Source organism: Rhipicephalus sanguineus, chromosome 3, assembly GCF_013339695.2.
Source record: "Rhipicephalus sanguineus isolate Rsan-2018 chromosome 3, BIME_Rsan_1.4, whole genome shotgun sequence".
NCBI lineage: Eukaryota > Metazoa > Arthropoda > Arachnida > Ixodida > Ixodidae > Rhipicephalus > Rhipicephalus sanguineus.
Genome location: NC_051178.1, coordinates 213120599 through 213138396, shown reverse-complemented (window position 1 = coordinate 213138396; position 17798 = coordinate 213120599). Strand labels below are relative to the sequence as shown.

General features: G+C 46.4%; 2 protein-coding genes across 2 annotated transcripts in view; one reads left to right on the top strand and one right to left on the bottom strand.

The window, feature by feature from the left end:
• The window catches only part of LOC119388262 (anoctamin-8), a 113881-nt gene extending 99648 nt beyond the window's left edge, over positions 1-14233 (bottom strand). Inside the window, exons 1-3 of the mRNA XM_037655937.2 lie at positions 13788-14233; positions 11320-11536; positions 5139-5383 (exon numbers count right to left, since the gene is read on the bottom strand). Of these exons, the coding sequence (XP_037511865.1) occupies positions 5139-5383; positions 11320-11536; positions 13788-13836 (511 nt within the window). The 5' untranslated portion in view covers positions 13837-14233. The remainder of the gene's footprint in view (positions 1-5138; positions 5384-11319; positions 11537-13787) is intronic.
• Positions 14234-14552: 319 nt separating this feature from the next.
• LOC119388263 (alpha/beta hydrolase domain-containing protein 17B) lies at positions 14553-17189 on the top strand. Its single transcript, XM_037655938.2, has one exon. The coding sequence runs from the start codon at positions 14607-14609 to the stop codon at positions 15603-15605; it is 999 nt and encodes a 332-aa protein (XP_037511866.1). The 5' UTR covers positions 14553-14606; the 3' UTR covers positions 15606-17189.
• The last annotated feature ends 609 nt before the right edge of the window (positions 17190-17798 follow it).

The window sequence follows — 17798 nt, the reverse complement described above, 5'->3', positions numbered from 1 at the left end:
TTTGGCACAACCATGGTTTTCACGGCTCCTCACAAACTAATCTCACTTTGTCGTAAAGTCAACAGAACCAGCAGCGGACTAGCAATTTGTGCAGTGTCAACCATTCAGACAAGTTTACTTCTTGCAAAAAAGAAGTTGTTTATTGTGTTCCCCTTTCCTGCGGAAGAAAGTACATTGGACAAACCGGGAGGCGCATTAACACACGACTGCACGAGGATAACTATAACTGCAAGCAGATCACTCACCCCGGAAACACAGCTACTCATTGCAGCAGGTGTCAGTGTCATCCAAAACTCAATTGCACCACGACCGTATCGCAATGTAAAAACTCACAAGCAAGGGAATTTATCGAAGCTTTCATGATGCGCCACGCTGGCGTTGATACCTGTGTTCGCGCTCCTTCAGTATCATCAGACGAAGGGGGAGGTGTTGTTCATTCAGAGCAGGGAAGCTACTAGACTTCGAGATACGTGGGCATCAGATTACGGACAATATATTTCTTGATGCGTTTCTTTCACATGTGTGCATGCTTTTTACCCCCTTTCCTTGTGTGTATATACTTCGTCATGCATGTGTTGTCCCCTGTGGCTCTATCTACGTCATCTTTCGTTTTCTAGTAGCGCAATGAAATTTCCACTATGTAGAACCCCCTACCCTGGCTCTTCTAGCATCATAATGGTTCATTTTGTACTGAAACAGCACTTTGTGAGCATCTTTTACAACATTTTACGCACTGCACATAAACAAGCGTTATTTAACTTGGAGAACGTCCACTCTGATTTACAGTTTTACAAAAAAATAAACAGTATTGACTGGCCACTAAAGTTGGAAGACAGAGAAGAAGAAGACAGGAAGTAACATTCATGAACTAATACTATCATGCAATACAATGATGTCCATGCTTGAAAAATGATCGAAATCTAGTTATTTGCGCGTTAATGAAAAAAGACAAAGTGGTAATTTTCAGGCCGTAAAATAAACTGGTTTCTTCGTATGTTATATGTAACTCCAAAGAAATAGAAATAGTTGATCAGTTCAAGCGTCCCGGTGTTATATTTTCATCAAATATGTTATGGGCAGCCCATGTGAATAACGTTATTAAACAATGAGCCAGAATAACCGGTGCTATCGGTTCTAACAGATACATTCTTCCCAAGTCGATTACATTGCTCCTTTATAACTTTTTATTTTATTCTCACATTAACTACTGCCAGCTTGTGTGGGGCGCTGCATCATCGTCCTGTCTACAGTAAATATCTATTTTGCAAACGAAGTTTCTTTGTCATGTCTTCATATGGGACACCCAGCAAAGAGTTATTTCTTGAGACTGGTGTAACATAATCAAAATCTACCATTTATATTAATACAGGCTATGCGTTTGTGAAAAATAGAAACAAAATGTAATATATAAATCACATACATCTCGCCAACTTGGAAGAAAAGAAAACGAGTTACTCTTTTAGGCAATCCGAAAACTGGCTGGTGCCAACAGCACGTATAGACGCGAGCGCCTCCAACATGCACTTCCTTCTCTTCCAAACGTGTCATCATCATCATCAGCCTGTCTACGCCCACTGCAGGGCAAACGCCTCTCCCATGTTCCGCCAATCAACCCGGTCCTGTACTTTCTGCTGCCACGTTATACCTACAAACTTCTTAATCTCATCTACCCACCTAATTTTCTGTCTCCCCCTCACGCGTTTGCCATCTCTTGGAATCCAGTCAGTTACCCTTAATGACCACCGGTTATCCTGCCGACGTGCTACGTGCCCGGCCCATATCCATTTCTTCTTCTTGATTTCAACTATGATGTCCTTAACCCCCGTTTGTTCCCTGACCCACTCTGCTCTCTTCCTGTCTCTTAAGGTTACACCTATCATTTTCCTTTCCATCGCTCGCTGCGTCGTCCTCAATTTAAGTTGAACCCTCTTTGTAAGTCTCCAGGTTTCTGCTCCGTAGGTAAGTACCGGTAAGATGCAGCTGTTATATACCTTCCTCTTGAGGGATAGTGGTAGATTACCATTCATGATTTGATAATGCTTGCCGAATGAACCCCATCCCATCCTTATTCTTCTAGTTATTTCACTCTCATGGTTCGGCTCCGCGGTTACTACCTGTCCTAAGTAGACGTACTCCTTTACAACTTCCAGTGTCTCGCCACCTATCGCAAAGCGCTGTTCTCTGCCAAGATTGTTCCACATTACTTTAGTTTTATGCATATTAATTTTCAGACCTACTCTTCTACTTTCCCTATCCAGTTCAGTATTCATGAGCTGTAATTCGTCTCCCGCGTTACTCATCAATGCAATGTCATCAGCGAATCGTAGGTTACTGAGATACTCTCCATTAACTCTTATCCCTAACTCTTCCCAATCTAGGGCCCTGAAAACCTCCTGTAAACACGCGGTGAATAACATTGGAGAGATCGTGTCTCCCTGCCGTACGCCCTTCTTTATTGGGATTCTGTCGCTTTCTTTATGGAGGACTATAGTGGCTGTGGATCCGCTGTAGATTTCTTCCATTATGTTTATATAGGCTTCGTCGATGCCTTGATTCCGCAGTGCCTGCATGACTGCTGATGTCTCCACCGAATCAAATGCCTTCTCGTAATCTATGAAGGCTATGTATAGGGGTTGGTTGTATTCCGCGCATTTCTCTATCACCTGATTGATAGTATGAATATGGTCTATTGTTGAGAATCCTGTGTGAAATCCTGCCTCTTGAATACCTTCTTGAATACCTTCTACAGAAAACGGGCTACTCGTAAGTGGACGTGGAGGAGTCCCAATGGCGAAACTAAAAATGAAATAGACTTCATAATGTGCGGCCACCCGGGCATTGTACAGGATGTGGAAGTAGTTAACAAGATCCGATGCAGTGACCATAGATTGGTAAGATCTAGAATTCAACTTGACGTGAGGAAGGAACGGCAGAAACTGATACGCAAGAAGCCGATTAATGAACTAGCTCTGAGAGGGAAAGTTCAGGAATTCAGAGTTTCACTTCAGAATAGGTACGCGGCTTTAACTGAGGAAACCGACCTTAGCGTTGACGCAATAAATGATAATCTGACTAGTATCATCAAGGAGTGTGCAGTGGAAGTCGGGGGTACAGTCATTAGACAGGACACTGGTAAGCTATCCCAAGAGACGAAAAACCTCATTAAGGAACGTCAAGCTATGAAAGCCTCAAATGCAACAGACAAAATAGAGCTGGCGGAGCTTTCGAAGTTAATCAATAGGCGTAAAGTAGCCGACATAAGAAAGTATAATATGGAGAGAATTGAGCATGCTCTAAAGAACGGAAGAAGCCTCAAAGCTATGAAGACAAAACTGTGCATAAGGAAAAATCAGATGTATGCATTAAGGGACAAGGAAGGCAAGGTCACAAACAATATGGATAGAATAGTTGAGGTAGCGGAAGAGTTCTACAGAGATCTGTACAGCAGCCGAGACAGTCAGGATGATAACGTAAGAAGGAGTAATAGCGCAGAGGAATCTGACATCCCACCAGTATTGACAGGAGAAGTAAAGAAAGCCCTAAAGGGAATGCAAAGAGGCAAAGCAGCTGGTGAGGATCAGGTAACATCAGACCTGTTGAAAGACGGTGGAGAGATTATGTTAGAGAAACTGGCCACCCTGTATACGAAGTGCCTCTCGACGGGGAGGATACCAGAATCTTGAAAGAATGCCAACATCATCTTGATCCATAAGAAAGGGGATGTCAAGGACCTGAAAAATTACAGGCCCATAAGCTTACTGTCCGTTGTCTACAAGCTATTTACAAAAGTAATTGCTAACAGAATTAATACGACATTAGAGTTCAATCAACCAAACGTGTACACGTCTGCAAACCTTAACCTGTTTACCTGCACCCATAAAAAACTTCGTTCCATGTATAAGGATGTACCCCCAATATCAGGTTTGGTAAAATTCAAATGGCATGTTTCTCTCCCCTCTGTACCTTTATTTTTATTTGTGCTCTTATTTGACACATGATGGTCTTCGGAATGTGTTATTACTATTTTTTTTTTTTGAGGAAGCAATTTACGCTGTGTGTATAAAGTGCAGATAACACTCTGTTTGCTCATTTCTTGTCTGTTTTGCTATGCAGTGTTTTATTATTATTTTTTTCTAGACATGCAGTCATATGTGTGTGACGATTTCCTTTTGCTTTTGAACAGCCTTTAGAGTGGCTCGGTCAAGCTGCCTATAAGAGCTTTTTCTGCAGCTTCCCTGTCACTGTATTTCTTGAGGAAGAAATAAAATTATTATTATCATTATTAAGGTCAGCGCTCACTCTGTGACAGTTTGTCATTTGTTTCTTTCATTTGCTTATGCCCCGCTGGTGCGCCGACTTTTATTGCCAACTTTTATTGCAAAATAGGTGAATGAGATCCATTTGTGAAGGGTTCTTTTTTAGAAGCGTTATGTGTGCAGCCATATGCACAATTTTCCCCCTCCCATTGGCCAAGTCCAAATGAAAACAAGCTTTGCAACTGATGCAAAAATGAAAATGAAGTGATAACATGCTTCTCACAACAGCCTGCCTTTACCCCCAGCTTTCCAGGGTTAAAGGTTGGGAAGTAAACAGTCCTTGGAATGAAACTTCAGGGATCCTCAGCCACAGTTGTCATCAGAAACCTACATGGCCATGATACTTCTTCAAACAATGGTGCAACAAGTCCAGCAGAGACGTGGCACCACCTTTACCTGACTAGAGGGGTGCCAAGTCATGTAGGAGGGTGCCCCCCCCCCATGCACATAGCTATGCTCATAAGGAATTTTTCCTCCAACCTCTGGACCTTTCATTCCTGCCGGCACAATGGCCACACACGAAACAGATGGAATACACAGTTTCCAAACAAGGTGCCATTCATGACATTCATGAGAGCATTGCTCTGGCAGTTGCGTGGCCAGGACTCTGCTCTCTACAGGAGACGGCTCACCACTAGACTGTGCAGACGGTGATTTCGCCATGTACTCTTACGGTGCATATTGTTTTGTGGACAACTGTACTTCCGTGTTTGATTCGACTTCCTTATAGAAGGGTTCCACAAAAGCATCTTAAAAATTGCTTTGCTATTCTAATCTGCAGCGGTCTACAGTTGTTCTTTAAGCTGCAGAGCAGCCTAGTACCAAGACATTGGCCCTCGAGGCAAGGTGTGTGATGGCCTGATGGTGGGCCCGGATGGTCCCCTGGTCCAGAGGCACGTAGACCTTCCCTCAGCCAGTGCAGCACCACACGTTGCCGCTCCTGGGCACTCAGCTGACCACTCCCTTCGAAGCAGTCCTTCTCAGCACAAGTGAACTCCCGGTTGCCACCTCCCCATTCAGGGCGCAAGCGCTTGCGCAGCTGCAACTCTTCAGCCCCAGAAAGAAGCCTCCAATTGTCCATGGAAAAAGACACGTGCAAATAAAGCTTTAAAAATTTATTTATTCACTCTCCTTAATAGGCCCAGTACCCACTAAAGAATATAGATGACTTAGTCCACTAAAGGTAGTTTATGCTGGGGTATCATTCCACAGTGAGAAACAGGCTGCATTCGAGGCATCTTTCTGCCACACCAGAATCATCGTCATCTGGCTTGCTTGCGTTTCCTTTCTCGAAAACTGTGCTATCAAGACTGGTATGTCACGCTGATAGACATTTGTGACTGGGAAGTACAAAGCATGTGGCGACAACGCTAGGAAATCAAGTGAGATAGATGATTATTGGTGCGTGGCAGAAAGATGCCTCAAGTATGCCTTTTTCTCAAATGAGTGGAAAAAGACACAGAACTAGACAGGACAAGCGCTGGACTGTAATTGCAATTGAAAGTTTGATAAAAGGTAGGGCCCACACTGAACCAGCCAGCCAAGCATGAATCAGAACAAAGCAAACTAACCTAGTACTCATGATGGTTAGCACAAACGCAACACAGACGAAAGAAGAAGAAACGACGATACAAGCGCTTTCGTCTATGTTGCGTTTGCGCTAACCATCATGAGCATTTTCCAACTCGCCCAATTCGCTACCCTCCTACAGTTTATAACCTAGTAAGCTAGTCAAACATTTCACAGATTAATATTTGCGCCAGCTGTCTAAGAAATACACTCCTCATCTGTGGGGAGCACTGAAAGATCGCTCATGCATGCACTTTTGCCTCGCTTCACAAATTTTCCGTTCATTCATATTCTTTCCTTTGGCAAACATAACTACTGATTTGAAATCATAATAGTGCAAGCCCTCCAGGCTTTGCAAGCACATAGATGGACCTTAGCAGTGTCTGGAAGAGATCACACCAATTCATACACAAAACGGGCTGTGTCAGTGTCATAGTCTCCACCTAGATGGAACAAACCACAGGAACATTTAGGATGGCAAAAATTCTTTATGTTCAAAAACCCTCGAACATAGAACAACGATATAAAGAAAACACTCAGAACATACAACCTTTGTCTGTAAAGTTCCAAGACTGATTTATTGCCTACTCTAGAAATGATTCCACAAAACAAATCTTCGTGCGTATGTGTAGCACCGTCTTTTCAGGCTAACCTGAGCTATTTATGTTAATTGCTGTGGCAGCCGCTAGATGGCAATACATGTAGAAAAATACGTTGTCACTAGTCTGCGCATTCTACTGTGAGTGATTGTGGAGAGATGGACGTCCACCTTGAACAGTGTGTAAACATAAAATTCTGTGTGAAGCTTGGCAAGACAGCCACACAGACAAATAAGCTCCTTCGTGATGCTTAGGGCAACGAGACATTATCGCGGGCCTGAGTTTTCGAGTGGCACAAGAGGTTCGTTTCGGGGAGAACATCGGTGGAAGATGACACAAGGCAAGAGGCGCCCTGCAACCTCACGGAATGAAAACAACGTAGCTCGGATCAGGGAGATCGTACAGCAAGACCGCACCATTAAAGGGGCCCTGCAACACCTTTCTTAGTTATATTGGAATAGTCTCATTATTGACGTATGACTCTTCACGAGTCGTATGCCGCAAAAATTTTTCGAATCCGTCGAGCCTAAGTGGTGTTACCAAATTATAGAGATCACGTTCCGCAGCTTTCTCCCTCAACTCAACGCCGCGAGCGCGCGGAAAGATAGGCAGCGAATCGAGGGAGGCAGCGCAGAGGAGCGAGTCTCCGCCCAAGAGCGCCGGCGGAGTTTTTTTTCTTCATTTTTTTCTCTCTGACGTCTGGGCGCAACCACGTGGTCTGTGCCGCCACTTCCGGTCGGCTTGCGTCGTTCTCGTCGAGCGGAGCCGATATCGCGCGTGCTTGAAAACTGCGCGTCGGTTTGGTAATGTTGGGTGTGCACCTCGAACGCCGTAGTGTTTTCATCGCTCTGCCAACCATGGAAGCAAACCTGCGCGCTCGTTTGGAACGAATGACAGCTGAGATCGGTTTCGGCCCATACTCCGATACACCGCCTCGTAAGACGGCACTGGCAGACGACCCCGAAGCGCCGCCATTACCGGACGCCCGCATTGTTATCAGAGACACGCTGCGCCCGTGCCTCGGTCGGTCGTGAGAACGTGCCGACGATGCAGTTCTCAGCTGACGAGGCAACACTCGAACGGCTGCCACTCTCAACGGAACCGGCGATGGTCAAAAGCACAGAAATATTCACGTTTTCGGCACTGCGCATGGCGAAGAAAACGGAACCACGCAACTACGAGCAGACGAGCTGTCGGTGAGACCGGAAGTGCTAATATTAATGTTTGTTCGGTGTTTTTAACGCGATAACAGAATATAAACATACGTATTATCTACTTATTGAACTCAAAATTAACAACGAAAGTAATAATGAGGGTGTTATCGTGATTATAACATCAGCCAATGGTGGAACTGCCGACAATCGCGTCATTTGTCGAGTGAAGAGGGAGCGATTTTCAGCTGACTTTGAGAATTTATTGTAAATTCCAGGCCGTGCGCATCGCTGTAATATTTGGCTCGCGTGTTCTCGGGAGCCTCGACTACCGATCGGCAGCGTTTTTTGAGCATGCTCGAAAAGTGTTGCAGGGCCCCTTTAAAGCCCACATGCTATCGAATGCTCTTGACATTAGTAAGACAACATGCCACCAAATTTTATGTGAGAACTTGGGGAAACAAAAGCTGAATGTCAGACTTGTGCCGCACTCCCTCACACAGGGCCAGAAGGATGTGCCGGCATCAGTGAGCTCTGATTTGCTCTCCAAGGCAGAGAAGGATGCTGCATTCGTCGACAGCATCACTGCTGAACACAAAATATGGTGTTTTCAATACGATCCTCAAACAAAGAGGCAGAGCACCGAATGGCGGTTCACAAGCTCCCCGGCATCGTGAAAGGTGCAGCGACAGAAGACCAAAACAAAGACTATGCCGATAGTTTTCTTCGATGCCAGAGGTTTCATACACCACGAGTTCATCCCACAAGGGCAGACGGTGAATCAGGAGTTTTATATCCACGTGGTCCAACACATGCGTGATGCATGCTTGATGCACTGCGACGCCGTAGCCCTGACTTATGGGCATCTGGACAATGGAGCCTTCTCCACGATAACGCAAGGCCACACACTGCTCTCAGCATGAGAAAATTTTTCGTCAAGCACAGCATTACTGTACTTCCCCATCAGCCATACTCGTGTGACCTCTCCCCATGCGATTTTTTCCTGTTTCTTGTGTGAAGAGAGCCCTAAAAGGTCGCTGGATGAAGAGCATGGGGGCCATTCAAGATGCCACGACAAATGAGCTGACAGCCCTGCCAAAAGAAGCATTTTTAACTGTTTCCAAGACCTCAAGAAGCGTTGGAAGCTGTGTATCGACTGCAAGGGGGACTATTTCGAAGGGGTGCTGCAGAAATGATTTCAATGTTAAACACATTTTTTTTTAATGGACTCAGTCTTGGAACTTTACGGACAAAGGTTGTAATACAACAACCCATAACAAAATATATTCAAGAAACTTGAAAGTTCGTTCATATTTACAGTTCTTCAAGGTGCATTGCCTTGACGCCGATCTGGCTTCAACGTTGACTCGCGCATCTTGTCGCGTCAGCAAAGTTCGAGGCTTTGGTGCTACGGCTGTCAGCTGTACTGCCGCTGTGTCACAGGAGTAGCATCAACGGAGGGTCCTCCAGGCAGCTGTAGCATTCGTACCTCTGGTGTGCTGCCTAAGGAGTCAGCTGTAGGACGTCTGGCGAGCCCTCATGACAATGGCGTCGTCGGGCCCAAACTGGCCACGCCCATACAGCTCATAGGACATTGCTGAGAAGGCTGGGGCACTTTCTTCCCATGTCGGCTGCTGCCCGTCTTCAGTCCAAGATCATGCCTCCGCTCCAGCTCGCTCACACCTCTTCTAATTCGAACCGTTCTCAGTCTTGTGCCACGACTTTTGTCTCCCCTGGCCACCTCACCTCTGATGATGCTCCTGGGATGATTGGCACCTACCCACTCAGGGGGATTGGCCAAGAGTTGTAGTTCTAGTTCTAATAGAGTTCTAATAGAGTTCTAGTGGAATGCAAAGTGGTGTAGTGTATGAAATTCCCACCACTTGCGGCGGGACGTACGTCGGCCAGACCGCTGGACGATGCCTAAACGACCGCCTGCAGGAACATGCGAACAACGTGAGGAATAAGCACGGCAGTAATCTTGCGATCCACTGTGCCAAATGCGGATGCGCACCTCTGCTTCAAGACAGCAAGGTACTACGCAAGTACAATGACAATCGCGCTCGAGAAATTTTCGAGACTTTCACGATGATGCGCAGAGGCCGAGTGTGTATCAGCGCCCCGTCACTCACCCTGTCTGACAAGGGATACAGTTTCCTACAGCAATTTTAACCATCTACACACCTGTTTTTAGTACCTCGTGCATCAGCATCCATCTCCCTCCCTCTCCCCCCACCCCCACTTCCTTTCTTTCATAAGCTTTATATTTGTGCACGCACAATAAAAGCTTTGTTGGCAGTCAGCGCCCATCCTCGTTTGCTGTTTCTTTTGTCCATGTTTAAATTAGCGCTGTGTTTTTAAGATGGATCTGTACCAACGAGCTCGCATCCAAACTCTTCTAGATCTTCTAATAGAGGCTACAGAGTCAATTAGAATGAAGAGTTATTTTTAATGAATTCCAGTTTTAGCCTAGACCACGTTACATAACCTCCCAAATGACCAAAAACCATTATGTCACGATGACATAATTTAAAAATTATTAGCGGTTATTGCGTCGAATAAATTGATTTGATTTGCACATGAATTTCTTTATAGCACTGCATATAATCCCGTCCGAGTGCCCTAGCACAGAAGCACCAAATGACAACAGTACAGTTGAAGTAACTGGCAGACCAAGTTTTCGCATTACCATTTCATCATGCAGCAACCCTGTGTCCTCTTGTGTACCTTCTACTACCTCATCTTCGTTTATGCCGCTTGTTTATTTTTGCCCCGTCTTCTTTCATTTCTCTATTCTCCTCATCGTATTCCCTTCTTAATGCCCTTAAATCGTGACAGTCAGTTGGGTCACGCTGTCGTGTGGCTGAGTCTATGGTGGTCAGCTCGGTCCATGTATAAGTGACATGCTATGTGAAACAGTGGCATTGCACATCAGTTCTGCGGAAGCGTTAAGAAAGAGAAATTGACAGACATCTGCTTGTAGCACAAAGCCACAAATCCGTATGGATTTCCTTGTGGCTTCATGCCCCACAAGCGCTGGTGACTCACCTTGGCAGTGAAAGAGCTGCAGCTGCACCACAGATTTCACTTGTTAGTCATTAACAGGAAAGAATACAAATGAATGCACATTTGTGATGCATTTGAAATGAAGAAACAAGGCAAAGATTGATGTGTCTCTGTGATCCATCAAAACACTTCTCACGCAGCAGCTGGTTTCTCATCTTAATTTCTGAAATGTTTGGCTATCTTCCTGGCTTGCTCACACTGCTGAATAGGTATCACTGGTTCGATGTGGGGCTACCTTTTCATTTTAGGTCCAGTGCATGTCCTGTCTAGCTCTTTGTCTTTTTTCATGTTTCTTTTACCCATAATATTGTCCAACATACCCAGCAAACATTGCTGCTTGCAGATAGTAATTGTTATTGCACCATTATTATCATAAATGTATCACCAACAGAAAGGATTGAACAAAACTGAAACTAAGTGCAAATTAAATTGAAAAAAATGTAACATGTTGTTATTCCATTTCAGCATCCAGTGCACAACACCAGATCAGACTGAAGCTGGTCAAGACAGGAGCTCGTCGTTAGTTTCACTCTGTCCTCATGATCTGTTGAGCACTAGATGCTGAAATGCACATTAAAACCTCCATTACACTGACTTGAAGCCAAACCAATGACTCACAGGTGTTCAGCAGCCGGACTGCAGTAAAGTGCCACTTGGCCCATCTGTGGGTGCCGACAGAGCCGGACAGTGAGCTGCGGAACTTTTCTGTTCAGCCTTTCCTGAAACCATTCCACCACCGAAGCATCTGCATTAGCTGCGAACGTCAGCACCAGATCGCCTTCTTGCTGCGGAGTCCTCTGGAACAGACGCCAACGGCGGCCCACGAGGCGCCCCGCTGGTGCGAAAGTGTCCATTATTGACGCTGCAAGATTGCTCTAACTTTGGCCAAGTGCAATATTTCTCTGGCTGCTTGGCCCGCTTTGTGTGGACAACTCTTCAGCCGAGAATAAGCTGGGTAAACTATGGAGGAAAGTAGTGCAACTACAACGCCACTTTAAGCATAAGCCCCCCGAGAAGGCCACAGGGCCATGCGGAAAACATCTAAACAAAATGTTAAATGGTACCAAAGTCAGAAATGTTCAGTCACGAACAATATCAGAAGGAACACAGAATTCGTGATTAATTAGTGATTACATGTAATGCACCAATGTGAATGTGACGTAGTGAATTGCAAGGATGCTTTCCAGTTGAGTATTTGGTGTTACCAACACTTTTACACTTGCCAACTGCATTAAGCCAAAGTGATCTTTAAACGGTAATTTTGGTGCTCCCTTTCATATTGCTCATGACTGTACAGTCATGTTTAACTGAAATACAAACAACTTAGGGATAAGTAAAACATGTGTAAAGCCTTGCATAGATAATGTGCGGCCAAAACAACCTCTTACAGCTGATAATCATTGATGCGAGATCGTGCACAAGGGTCATCCCTTGCAGAAGCACTTTGTTGTTCACGTTTATCTGTGAATGTTGCTTTTCGTGAACCTGTTCAACTACGCGCTCAACTGCATTACAGCAGCAATAAAATAAAGGTGTTAGTTGAGATCCATGTTTGAGCGGAAATCAGGGGTGTGCAGATAGTGAAATTTCATCTTGAATCGAATAGTCCCGAATAGTTGCCAAAAATATCGAATATTGAATCAAATACAAAAGATTTTATTGAGAATTGAAAGAAAGAACAAAGAAATTATATATACTCATGTCCTCCAGCACATGCAGTGAGTGACTGCTACCGAAAGACTACAAATTGTCATGAAGAAACACAAGCTGTTCCGCATGACCTGGCTTCAGGCTCTCTCGTCGTGATGTTACAGTGTTTCCTGTAGTTGAAAACATGCACTCACTGGGCACCTCAATAGCAGGGATGGGAAGATATCGCAAAGCAGTTGTGGCAAAACCTGTATGAAGTGCAGCTCCATGCTCTTTCCAGTATTTCAAAGAATCGTCCTTTCTTGGGACCAGGGGCTCATTGAAGTATTTTTGAACCTCTTGTCTATAAGGTCTGAGCTTAGTGTGCTGGTTCTATTTTGACGCTAGCAGTTGGACAATCTCCTAGACTGTTCCCTGGCCTTCTTTGCTAAAGCCATGACATTCGGAAATGCTATAATCTCCTTTAAAATAAACATGCACACGCTTTTGAACCACGATGTCGGTGAAAGTTTCAGCGAAAGGCCTACTATAATGACGTTGGCGCTAGTTTTAGCCACCCCACCCTAACCAAGTAACACCATTGGCCTTTGTCGCGTTTTAGATATTCGTCCTGTCGTATTATTCGAAACTCTAATATTCGCACACCTCTATCGGAAATATATCAAGGAGTTTGCACAAGTGTTATCCGTGTGCGACCAATGCGTCCTAGGACGGGTGGATGCTACAAGTGTCGCCTTTATGATAATGGGGTGGACACTTGCGAGCCACTGGGATGCGGAAATACTGCGCATGTCTGCGACTCCAAGCGAGCGTGTCTCAAGAAAAGATAGTTCGACTTTTATAACATAATATGAATATAATATTCGGGGTTTTACGTGCATAACCACGATATGATTATGAGGCACGCTGTAGTGGCGGGTTCCGGAAATTTCTACCATCTGGTGTTTTTCAACTTGCACTGACATCGCACAGCACACGGGCCTCTACCATTTCGCCTCCACCAAAATGCGGCCGGGATCGAACCTACGACCATCGGGTCAGCAGCCGAGCCCTGTAAGCACTGAACAACCGCGGCGGACAGCTCGACTTTTACGATCCTCTGATATCGTATGTATGCAAGTTGGTGAGCACGTATATTCGAATTGATTAACGTAGGCAGAATCCATTCGTGACGAGTTTGCATTTAGAAAGAATTGATACTGTTTGTTCCAGCACACTGAAGACTAAGACAGCAGGACAGCTGCAACAAGAAAACGCTGACAGGCAAGCAAAAAGAGTACGCTTAGCTACAAGTACGTGGGCACCCACTTTCAAAAAACGAGCGCTCGGGTTACCAAGTGATGCAACATGTTGCGGAGGCAACAAATTTCGCCAAGGAAGGTGGCTGGTGGCAATAACAGAAATAGCTTACGCGCAGTGGAAAAAATCAAACAGACCTGACAGCAATCGGAAGGCGTCTCTTCGCTTCCGTCGGTACGACTCCATCAAACGAGCGAGCAGACGACGCCTGACTAGCCTATCCTTAGTTGCCTTAGTTCATTGAGCTCACACTCCATTTTGGGAACACGCGGCACATGTAGATGCGCACTGGTGTGAGACAAACGAGCAAAAATGCTTGCGGCCAACCATCATTTGCGGTTCTTTCATTTTCCCCGCGGGGAGTGACCTGTAGACCGCATGTAAATCGCACGGAAAGCTTCAGAAGCTGTGGCCATGGCACATAAGAAACATCCTCCTATTGCACTTCTTTAGCACTGCTGAAAACACGCAGTCACGTCAGTGTATCATGTCAAAACAGCACAGAACACATAAACAATAGAGTACAAGTCCATGCTAATGCGCAAGTAAACACGGCTGGCACGGCCCTGCTGCGCAATGCGCCCAACTTGCTGCCTCTTCGACGCTGTGGCTACCTTTCTTTCTTTATTTGTTTGTTTGCTCAGTTTGCTTGCAGCATATGAAAATAAGCAATCTCCGCGGACGTTCGGAGCTGAGAAACGGGCAGTTTTTGTGCCATACCAGGTGGCGCCTGAGCTTTCTTTGTTCTATGTCAAGTTTCGTTTTTAACATTTTCTTCGGACCAAGCTCCATCGCGCCACGTGAGCGCAGTGCAAAAAGAACGTTTTCATAAAATTCTTTTCGTACGCTTCTGCGCTTACGAACTGCTGAGATCGTAGGTCAAGAACTTCTCATCGCGGGTAGAGTGCTCTGACGCGAGACGGCGGCACCGCGGCTTCCCCATGACGTCACCTTGAATGGTGGGAGCGCAGGGACAGCGGTGGGAGGGCGACGAGCTGTCATCTTTGCGTACCCTTATTATTGTGGTTCGAGGGCCTGGTGGCTGGCATGCGAGCATAGTCCCTACGCGCCGAGGCCCCATGCCGCGCGAAATGAACGGCCTATCACTAAGCGAGCTGTGCTGCCTGTTCTGCTGCCCGCCCTTCCCAGCGCGGATCGCGGCCAAGCTGGCGTTCCTGCCTCCGGAGCCGACGTACTCGCTGGTGCCCGACGAGACCGGCACCAAGTACACGCTGAGCCTCAGCGAGCGCGCCGAGTGGCAGTACTCGCAGCGGGAGCTCGAGGCGATCGAGGTGTTCTACACGCGCACGTCGAGAGGCAACCGGCTGGCCTGCATGTTCGTGCGCTGCTCGGCCGCAGCCCGCTTCACGGTGCTCTTCAGCCACGGCAATGCCATCGACCTGGGACAGATGAGCAGCTTCTACCTGGGCCTCGGCTCGCGCATAAACTGCAACATATTCAGCTACGACTATTCAGGCTACGGCGTGAGCACGGGCAAGCCGTCGGAGAAAAACCTGTACGCCGACATCGACGCAGCCTGGCAGGCACTGCGAACCCGCTACGGCATCAGCCCCGAGAACATCATCCTGTACGGCCAGAGCATCGGCACGGTGCCCACCGTGGACCTGGCTTCGCGCTACGAGGTGGGCGCCGTCATCCTCCACTCCCCGCTGATGTCCGGCATGCGCGTCGCTTTCCCGAACACCAAGCGGACGTGGTTCTTCGACGCCTTCCCCAGCATCGATAAGATCTCCAAGGTCTCGTCGCCTGTGCTTGTTATACACGGCACCGAGGATGAAGTGATCGACTTCTCGCACGGGCTCGCCATGTACGAGCGCTGTCCGCGCGCCGTTGAGCCGCTCTGGGTCGAAGGTGCGGGCCACAACGACGTCGAGCTGTACGGCCAGTACCTCGAGCGCCTCAAGCAGTTCGTCTCGGTCGAACTGCTCAACTGACCAGCCCCGAGGGGCCTCGACGAGACCCCTGAACAGTAGCAGCAACTGCCGCCGGTGTCACGACGTATGAACCGTTTCGTGTGCACAAGACTCGCGTTGTTACTTACGTGCCCCGACGGGAACCTTCCCAGGGCTGTGTTAATGCTTGTACATAGTGGTTTTACAACTGGATGCCTTGTCTGTCTTTTGTGCGAGATGTACTGCTTCCCGCGGCCTTTTGCGACACCGAAGGCAGAAAAGGGCTGTCACATTAGCCTTCCTCATCGCAGTGGCTGGTCTTGTGCAAAATACTGGGGTAAGGCCAGCACACGTGCTCGCAATCGGGAGCCAAGCAGAACCCTGCTGGGCTGCCTACCTTACCTGTTCATGACACATATGGCTAGATCTGCTGTGGCATCGGGTGCGTTTGTGTCTGTCCAGGAAGTCCACTTTCTCCTGTAAAAGCCAGTCTCAATTAGATCTCAACAACGGTGCAGTGAGCACATAAACACCCTATTTAGGAATAAAATGTTGCGAGGCAAAGAACTGGTGGTTAGCAATTGGCATAGCCCACTCAGTTTGGCAGAAAGGATGAACCACTGCAGTTGTTAAACCTGCAAGTACTCAGCCTCGTTATCTTTCTGTGTGTATAAATGGGCAGGAGTTTCTTAGTATTTGCACATTGTTCAGTGTTTGCACTGTACATCATACACCTCACTTGCAGCAGTGTTTGGTGTGTGGCTATTGCTGATATTTAGATGCAGCTTATTTTTAGACCATTTTCATCCGGTTTACCGTATCTCGAAATGTCCAAACTGATGCACGTTCTGGGCTTGAGACAATTACATTCTGTTAATGGTTGTGCTTGCATAGTAGTGTTGTCCTCCAGAAGATATAAATCAGTGATGCACAACCAACAATTCTGTCCCACCATTTTTTTACCACACGGGAGCACAGGTTGAAGCGTTTTTCTTGTCGAGAGGTTTTCCTCGGTGATATCCCTGAATGTGTCTTGTTGAGCATTGTCCACTCTAGCTTCCTTCTGTATGACTGCACGGTTCTATGAGAGGCTGCTCAAGTGTAGGCTTCATACACATTGCACTGTGCGTGAATTCAGTATTGATGAACAAAGAGGATTTCATTCACCAGTTGTGAACAGAAGTGCCACTATGCTAGTGCCCTTTTGTAAGCATTCAGGCCTGCTTACCCTGTGCAAAGCACTAGTCCTTGTGCCCCCCAAATGGGATTAGCCATGTTCATATACTCTTGCCTTTCTTTTTCATGTTGAGAGTCGTATTTGTGAACATTTCAAGTGTTTCAACTCATGTTTCACACATTAGGCTGTTCACTCTACTCATAGTAAATGCATGAGTATTGGGAATACCTTAGTGCACCCTGAAGTACTGAGTCTGCTGGCCAGTCTTGCCAATGTAGCCAGCGTGTGAGGTCGTTGCTGGGCTCATTGTGATAATGAGCGGCTCTCTGGGATGTGTCAAGTTGCTTTACCTTCTGTTGTTGTTTATATCTCAATGGTTTACAGGTAGGAGTCTACAAACCCACCAGTGTGGGAGGCACAAAATAAAGATTTGTCTTTGTATATAAAAATGTATTCCACATCTTTTGTCTCCATAGACCTGCTGGTGGAAACAAGGTAATCGAGACACCTGTGTCATACCCACATGAACTGTGACTAATCTTGTCACAGCTAATTTTCGAGTTGTAGGCAACTATCGCGTGACTGTATGGCGACCTGGATTTTTGTTTCCCTGACTGTACTTGCCATCTCGCTTCATAACTCATAGGAATATGCATGATGTGAATAATGCCGCATTCGTGTAATGCTTCTGCAAAAGCTGCTTAATGGACAGCTTGATTTTCTTTTGTCCATTGTTTCTGCATTATCAGTTGCCTGTAGCACACGAGTTTACCAAACCTTACTTCCCAGTTACACCTTAACACAGGACATGTTGCTGGCCTGGCTGCCGCTTATGTGCACCGTACCGAGAGGCATCAAATACGCTTACCGCATTCTAAGTGCTTGACACAAAAGCTGATGAATTTGGGACGGTAAAAAAAGGTGGCCCCTGAATATTGTTGTTGCGCGACGGGCTTGTGTCGTGCACGGTAGTCGACAGACATGCCGGGTGTGTGATTCAGTAAAAGCCGCCAATGATATTTGAAAACATTTGCTTATAATGATGGTTGTCCTTTATT

Excerpts from the sequence above, each read along its gene's own strand:
- LOC119388263 (XM_037655938.2), top strand. The coding sequence starts at position 14,607 with ATGGTGGGAGCGCAGGGACAGCGGTGGGAGGGCGACGAGCTGTCATCT.